The 8,901-nt window shown below is 33.1% G+C and overlaps 1 protein-coding gene across 1 annotated transcript; it reads left to right on the top strand.

The window, feature by feature from the left end:
- Window positions 1-417: 417 nt before the first annotated feature.
- LOC131855967 (pathogenesis-related protein PR-4-like) lies at window positions 418-1,427 on the top strand. Its single transcript, XM_059218716.1, has one exon. It carries the CDS (start codon window positions 605-607, stop codon window positions 1,229-1,231), a length of 627 nt encoding a protein of 208 aa, XP_059074699.1. The 5' UTR covers window positions 418-604; the 3' UTR covers window positions 1,232-1,427.
- Window positions 1,428-8,901: the final 7,474 nt, after the last annotated feature.

The following is an 8,901-nucleotide window of genomic DNA, read 5'->3' as shown; positions in this document are numbered from 1 at the left end:
TGAAATTAGTTATAATGATTACTAATACCTTTCCTTTTTCTTAATTTTACCAAAATATATTTTCTCATGAATAAACATTTTCACCCTTACACTTCATTTCTATTCAGTCCTATTAAAAAAAAAAAATATTTTCTTCTCAACCTTGATGTGGATTTGGATAAGCATGGTGACGAACGAGAAGTTTGACATGCAATATTGTTCTATTTCTTTAGTCGAACGAATTCTTCTATACACGCGTGCTGCTCTCTACGTTATCATGATGACCAATTAATGACTCCATTAAAGGCCATTAAAGCAGCTGAGATAGTCCATCCATTGGATTTCAAAGAAGACCCGCATAAAACGGGCCATAAGCCACATTCAGTGACTTCAAATCTTTTCATTTAAAAAAAGAAATGGTGGGTGTGTCAGCAATTGGCACCCTTTTTTGTAACAAATCGTCATGAATCTGGATCAGTCATGTCCGCCGGCTTGGCCCACACGAGCCGCTTAACAAATCATCCTTCATAAAGCCCCCTAACCTGACTGAGCCTATAAATAGGCCTGCTCCTCCTCCTCATCTCCAATCTACAACCATTAATCATCACAACTGTAAAAGCCATCGATGGGAATGGAAACGAAGGCGTTGGCATTTTTACTGGCGGCGACACTGGCGGCGCCGCTTCTTTGCGCCGCTCAGAACTGTGGATCACAAGTGGGCGGAGCAGTGTGCAGCGATGGCGAATGCTGTAGCAAATGGGGGTGGTGCGGAACCACCGATGACCACTGTTTACCAGATCGAGGCTGCCAAAGCAACTGCCACGGTGGCGGCGGCGTCGATGAAGGAGGAGGGGAACAAGCCTTCAACGTTCGATCGACATATCACGAATATTACCCAGAGAGGAATAACTGGAACCTGTACGCTGTGAGTGCGTATTGCTCTACCTGGGACGGAGGGAAGCCGCTATCGTGGAGGAAGAAGTACGGGTGGACGGCCTTTTGTGGGCCAGTGGGAGCCAGAGGACAGGCTTCGTGTGGAAAGTGCTTGAGGGTCAAGAACCGCGAGACGGGGTCACAGGCGACCGTGAGGATTGTGGATCAGTGTAGTAATGGTGGTCTGGATTTGGACATTAATGTGTTTCGGAAGTTGGATACTAATGGTCAAGGAAATGCTCGAGGGCACCTCATGGTCGATTACCAGTTTGTCAACTGTGGCGATGGAGAGAATTCTGACGGCGCTCAAGTCATGTGATACACGGATGTATCCACGTAGAAGTCATTTTGTCGGCTGCATAGACATCGTTGAATGAATGCAGATACATAAATAAAGTAAAATGTTTGGTTTGTGGTAGTGTGTTGGGTCGACCGGGTTTATGGAAGTCGACCATTTGTCCTGTTTGTGAGTTGAAGATTTGCTTTTTATTTTAGTTTCTTATGGAGTGTTGGACGGTATTTGATCGTATGGCTTTGTGATTTCAGATTTTATTGTGTGTGAATTTAATTTCATCTTTCTTAAATTTGATGGTTGGAAAAAGTTTGGAGTGAAAAATGATTTACTAATGATTTGAGAATGTTTGTGTTGAGATGGTGGATTGAATTGTCTATGGTAATAATCGTTTGTTTAGTTTAAGAAAATATGTTAACTTTGCACGGAGTATTTTGAAATTTTTTTTATGGTTTTTGTCAATGTTATATTGGCTTATAAGATCAATTGTTCAATTAGTTTGATGTGGGGCACTCGTTTTTTAGTGGATTGTCATTTTTTTCGGGATCAGTGTATGTGAATCATTAAAATTTATTTATCAAGATGTTAAAACTTTTTGGAAAAGTTAAAAGTTACAATTATTTTATTAGATTAAGAAGGAAGACAATTACAACGAGGATTATGAAAGGAGTTGTATAATAGCAAAAAAAACTCAATAACTCAATACAAGGTAGATATAATGGAAAATACATTAGAAGATAATGTTGTCTCAAGGTTGTGATATTCGTAGTTAGAAGGGTTGCTAAAGTAAGACAGTTGAACTAGTTATTAATCTTCCTTAAATCACCAACATTGAGTAGGTAAAACAAGAAGTTAGCCCAAACCAATGAAGTTGTCAACAAAGAAATAAGCCACATTAGATGGGGCAAAGCTCTACATCTATGATAGGAACCTCAAAACATCATGGAAATTTATCATCCCAATAAATTGTGATAGTCAACAAACATTACAATATTCTCTTGACATATCGACATTGTTGGACCAATTTTGTAGTCATTGACTTTAGTTTTAGGCTCAAATAAAATGAGTTGAGCTTGTAGGTCAACCAAGGTGTAATGGTGAAAAAATAGGGCTTCCACCACAAAAAGATGAAAATCACTAATTTTGCTTAGGGACCATTACATTAGGATCAAATAGGAATTTGACAGATCTAAACCTAAGAGGTCTAAATGTGAATCACCAATAGAGACTTTAACATGTAGAAATTCCAAGAAATTAGTTAGGCTTGAGTAGCAAATTTGGAACTCCAAATAAGAGAGTCTAACTTGCCCCATCTAGATTAGCTAAACTTGTAGTATAATTTGAGGTTATGACAACAAGACAAGGATATAAAAGGAGGGAGTTGTCTATAGATAGTTTTGAGAAGAAATAATTGAAGGTTTTGATTCTTGGATCATTTCCAATCTTGAAGGAATTTATCATGGCAAGTGACAAACAACAAATAATAAAGTTTGAGAGGTAGATAATTATTGGACTTTTTCAAGTATAGTATTGTTTGAATGGGACAACCCAAATTGAAATGTAAGTTGTTGAAATTATTTTTAGTCAAATATAATGGGATCCAACAAGTCTCGAAAAAAATTGAATGCTTTTTAAAAGATTTGTTTATCTTTAAGTTTTTTGTTGTTAGCAAGAGGAGCATTGCCTTGATGAATCAAGGGGATATTCTAAATGGAGGAGGAGTCAAAACTTAATCCATGACTCAAGGTTTAATCATACCAAGATAATTTTTTTGAATTAGTCTATCAAGAACTCCAAATGGAATTGAAAGGGTAGAACCATGAGTTTTGAAATATAAAGGGAAAGAAGAATTTTATCCTTCTCGTTTACCAAGTCCTGTGAATGACCAACAATTACAGTTTGAATATGATGGAGAACCAGATGTTTCCAAGGAGCATGACAATACAATGCCCTTACAATCTATTTAGTTGTGAGACAAATTCCTTGAGTACAAGGATCTATGACTCTCAATACTCCTCTATCTTTTGGTTGAACATTGCAAATCCATGAAGTCACAACTAGGCATTTTTATTTCCCAACTTAGCTTGAAAAAAGTCCCTCATTAATCGAAGAGATTACAAGCATAACAAGTTTTAGAGGGAAGACAACAAGAAGAGATGTAAGAATAAATAGTTAAGAGGATTTTATTGACAACTTAAATTCTATTAGTGATGGATAGAAATCTATTGGTCCAATTTAGGAGTTTATTTTAGATTTTAGACAAGAAACATTCCCATATTTCTTTGAGTGAGACTTTAATGCTCAAAGGGATCCCAAGGTGTGTCATGATATTATTGGGTACAAGCAAAAAAATGTCACATTTCAGGTCAGCTTATCAACACAAGTGAATTTAAGTAATTCTAACTAAAAATTAATTTTAGTCAAACATATGATCTATACAAATTCATTATAGCTAAGTTATATATGGACCACAACTTTTCTAATTGGAAGTGTCTACTAAATGTATATTTTATACCACTTTGGGTCTAATTACCAAAAATAAAAAAAACTTGATTTTTCAACAACTCCTACTCTTATAAACAATATTTTTTTTGAAATGTAAAAATACCATTTTATAGATCTATAAGTGAATTTTTCAAAATATAAATCTTTTAATATTTTAATTATTTTTTATATTTTATATTTTATTTTTATTGAAAGTGGGTCATTAGCACTAAAATATAAGGTTGATTCTCTTGTCATGAAAAAATACTAAAATTTATTTAAATTTTTTGAAAAATATATGATGCAATAGAGAAAAGAATCTATGCCAAGATGATATAATTCTTTTCTAATTTGGATAAATAATTAAGAAAAAAGTTGGTGGCAATTGGAAAGAGTTATATTTCAGCACACACAACTTTTCAAATTTATTAAAAATATTTATTTATAGAAAATAGTAAAAAATATTTTCATGCACTAAAGTTTCAAACTATCACTATACAACAAAAATTGAAGAGAAAAAGGTAAAATTTAATAAAAAAAGTGTGATGGTTTGTGTAACTTCAATTTCAGCATTTTATCAGCAACTAAATTATAGTATTTACTTTATAAAAACCTATATTCATAAAATTTTTTAAATTTGTTAAAATTACAAACATAAAATAGACAAAAGAATATAAATTTTATTATTTTACATCATTTCAAAATTCAACACATATATTTCACTTTCTATTGATTTAATTTAAAATTTTGAATCGACATTAACCATTTCCTTATAAAAGTGTGACACAACTTTGTACTTTTACCCTACTATGAATCACCTCTTATAATTCACTAGGGATCCAAGGCAGCCAAGGGTTGGGATGTGTCAATATAAATTTAGTTTTAAATTCATGACCAACTTAGAGCTTAAAATAGAGTAAAAAATAGTTCTAATGTGTCAAGGCTATAAGTCAATTTATTAGAACTATTTTTAAATCTAATTTGGAATATTTCGATGAACTATTTTTTTTCTCTTTATAAGCCATAATTTGAAAATACTATGATTTATAATGACGTAAAAATGCTTAGTCTTAAGATGATAAAGTGTTTGTAGTAATAATTGTTTGTCTAGTTCAAGAAAACATTTCAATATTTCATAGGAACATTTTGATGAAAAAATTATGGCTTTTGCCACTGTTATATTGGCTTATTATTATGGTTTAAGCTAGGTCAAATATTCAATCAAGTCAATTTGGGCCGATCGCTTTTAGTGAATCATCTTATTTTTGGGTCAATCTTTGTAAATTATTTCATTTTACCAAGACGTTAATTTTTTTTGAAAGGGCACAAGTCATTTCAAAAAAGAGGTTTTTTGTTTTTTTGTTTTCTTAATGGATTAAGAAAGAAATCAATTACAATGAGGATTATAGAGGGAGTAGTACAACACCAAAAAATTCAATAAAGAGTTAATATAATATAAAAGGCATTAGAATAAAATGATCAAAAAGAGTGACACAATGACATTAGAAGATAATGATGAAGAAGAGTGACAAATTGTCATTATAGTTAGCATTATAAATTCTATTGACTATTCCCAAGTAGCACTTTCAAATAAGAAAGACAATAATTGGCTTCAGCCTAAAATAACTGTGGATTTTTCTACAGTAGTTGGTTTTTATGACTTTTAAATATGAAGACAATGGCAATTTTCTTTTATCAGCTACAACGCATGGTGGGTCCCACTCCCACACAAAGACTAATCACACTTCTTTCAGGAAAACCCTCGTTGCCTGCCACACATCACAACTGTGGGTAATTAAAATCCTCCCACAAAGCTCTTATAAAGAAGCCTTATGGGCTCTTGTCTCCACTGTAAAGAGGCTTCACCAAGAAAGATGAAGCACCACAAAGGTCTCTGACTGTTAAACATGTGTGCCGATTACATCTCCACCATGGGTAGACAACGATCCTCAACCATTAAGATACGATAACCATGCAAGATCAATGATGGAAATGAATCAAAGGAAAGGTGTGCATGCATGAATCAAGGAACTTTTGGCAAGCAAGTTATCTCCTTAATCATGACCAAAACTATAGATGTTTTCTAGGCCAACAATCAAGGAGATATCCATGATTCAAAGCTCTCCAGTGCAAAGATAGTTAACAACACCCCTCTGGCCTCATCTCTGTAGGGTCCTGTCGCCAAGCAATAATATATTTTTGGAAAATGGTTATAAAAACCAGAGAGTGATTTGTAAAAAGGGGGTCTTTTGATCTCTGAGCATTTTTTGGATGTAATTACATGCGTTCTTCCTTTCTAGACTTCCAAGGAATGGATCCCAAACTTCCATGAATGTAATAGTTTAAAGGGAAAAGAAATAATTCCCCTTTTCATTTTCCTAAATGAATAATGATTAGCATTGGAGCCTTATTGTTTTTTGTGAATTACAGACCTTGCCTTTTTTACCTTTGGTGTTATTATAAATAATACTCTGTATCGTTTATGAATGCATGATTATTATTCTTAATTAGCACTTCCCTAGTTCCTCTATTTATGAAATATGGATATTGTACATATCTATTCTCCCATTTTTATAAAAATAGGTTCTAGATTATGTTGTTTACATAGGATGTGTGGAAAGGAGTCATTTAAAAATATCTAGGTTATCCATTTTGTTTGGTCTTTGCAGATACTTTCCATGGGAAGATTTGAAAGTTATGTCCTATGTTTGAGTCACTTTGTGAATTTTGTTCTCTTCCTAGTGATCAAGGAGGTTATAATTTACCATGCCTAATCCGCAAAATAGGTAATCTTTATAGCATGCTTCCGAAAGAGTGTCTAAATGTTGGACAAGCTCTGCATACATTGAAGTTTTCTGTTAGAGTTATCTTTTATTAGCTAATAATTATTTATTTAATTATTAGTCTATTATACTCTATGCTTAAGCTAAACTTAGGAATCTTATAATTCTTTAGGGTTTCGAGTATCCTCTTATAATGATTCTCTCTTTGTATTTTCATAACAACTGTAATTATTGAATTGCATTCTTATTGCACAATCAATATGACTCCTATTTTTTGGATCTCTGAATTCTGGCCTCCATAGCTTTTTTTGCTTCTCTCCTTCTGTGACAGGTTTGCATGCAGATGATCTTTGGGAGTTGTAGAGTTGATTTTTCCTCAACTCCAATACTTTCTTTCATTTTCCTCAAAGTCTATCAGTTTGGATGTTATTTATCATATCCCCTTTCCACCTCCTCTAAAATTCAAAGCGTCAACTTCTAATATCCCGAAGGTTGTTTCATAGGTCACATTAGGTCCCAAACATATGAAGCTTCTTGATTCCCATTATTTAAGGTGAGAGCCTTATTAGGGATCAACAATACTTTTTGGCACACCCGATGAAACACAAGCTCTCTTTTTGGCAGAGGATTTTACCTACTTGATGATATAATGGATGGATGTTTTCCTTATGCACCATTTTAATTTTCATGCAGTCTTCATAGAAAATGTAAAGAAAAGAACTTAGGAAATGCACCCATTCATAGTTTGTTAAAAGTTGTGTAAGATTTATATATGTATATTTTTTTAGTGGTATTTACATAATTATGCGTGTTTTTTCTAAAAAGGCAAAATTACAAAAATATTTGTTATCTCTAGTCTTCGGTAAAAGCAACATCTAGGAGGAGAAGTTGGACCCTAAGTTAGTTGGACAAATTTTGGCCATCATCTTCATCCTTGTCCTCATCCCCGTAGTCATTTGACCACTCATCCCCTTCAGAATCCAGGTTTCGTTAAAAAACCATAACCTTAAATCCTTCTATCCACTCCATGTCCAGTGTTGGGTCTTCTCTTGAAAGCCTCTTTAGAAATTCACGTGTGGGGATGGAATGGTTATGGTGTTCCTCAATGCACATGGTACAAAAAATGCCAATGAAGGAAATCCATGGCACAACCGTGTCTTTTTGCACAAAGGTCTTTAAGTCAGTAGCAACAAGAAGCCCAATTTTATACTGTGCATGCTCCAAAACTTGGTCCAACCTGCCAACAAGATCTTCTCCAAATAGGCCCCAAGTCATTTTAGTTATAATGGGTGCCAATTCACCCAAGTCTAGAAGTGACCCTACGAAGCGAGACAAAATGTCTGTGTCCACCCAGTATTGGGATTTGTTGGCGGGGAAGTCTTCTCCCAACACCCACTTCACTATCACAATGACTAAGTCATTGTTAGTCCCAAGCAAGCATTCAAGGTGAATGTTGCTAACCCTACCTAGGAAGGCCTGTTCAACCTTCTTCATTGTCAACCTCACTAGAGTGTCCATCTCAAAATACTGCAATAAATTTTGTCTCTGCTAAACACCTTACAAATAGCCTAATTTGGAATGATCTCTATCAACTAGGAAATCGAGAATTAGCTATAAACATGATCAAAAAAATCACGAAACTCATACAATCATGCAAATTAATCCTAATCTAACCAATGAGACCAAAACAAAGTGTGAATGAAAACATGAATCAAATCATCATTTCTACACTCCTTTGATGAAGCCTTGCTGCTTCTTCTTTCTTCTCTAATGGTGATATGCCACTCTCAAGTTACAATGTGCATAAATAAGATTAAAAGCAGGGATAATGATAGTGAGAATACTAGAAATCATGATTCTAAGATTATTTGGATAGAATAACAATGTGGATACTAGAAAATTTATTTGATAGAATAACAAGAAGTAAACTATTATTTTTGAGTGAAGAATGAGGCCTCCTTTTATAGAAATTTGAATTTCAATGAACGACTGAGATTGAATTATTTTTTGAGAAAATGAATGGACATGTTTGAATGCAACTCAAAGTTGCCATTTAGAAGATGATAAAAAATGGAAAAAGATGGAGAGATCAAGTCTATCAAGAAAAGAGGATAATATGGAGAATTAATAAATAAAAGTAGTAGGTAGAAGAAGATATTTATGACAAATTAATAAATAATATAATTTATTAATTTTCTCATCATATTTATTGATTAAACAATTAAATAAAATAGATTTATTTAATTGTGGAAGTGATAAATATAGGGATAAATAAATAAATATTATTTATTTCTCTTAGAAGAAGACATTTATAATAAATTAATAAATATAATTTGTTAATTTATTCCTCAACTAAATAAAATAAATTTATTTAATTGATAGATTAAAGGGATAAATAATTAAATATTATTTATTTATCTTAGAACAAAT

The sequence above is a fragment of the Cryptomeria japonica genome, chromosome 1 (genome assembly GCF_030272615.1).
Source record: "Cryptomeria japonica chromosome 1, Sugi_1.0, whole genome shotgun sequence".
NCBI lineage: Eukaryota > Viridiplantae > Streptophyta > Pinopsida > Cupressales > Cupressaceae > Cryptomeria > Cryptomeria japonica.
The sequence above is the reverse complement of the archived record's forward strand: the minus strand, read 5'-3'. Positions and strand labels throughout refer to the sequence as shown.

Coding starts and splice junctions, on each gene's coding strand:
- LOC131855967 (XM_059218716.1), top strand. CDS start 605: ATGGGAATGGAAACGAAGGCGTTGGCATTTTTACTGGCGGCGACACTG.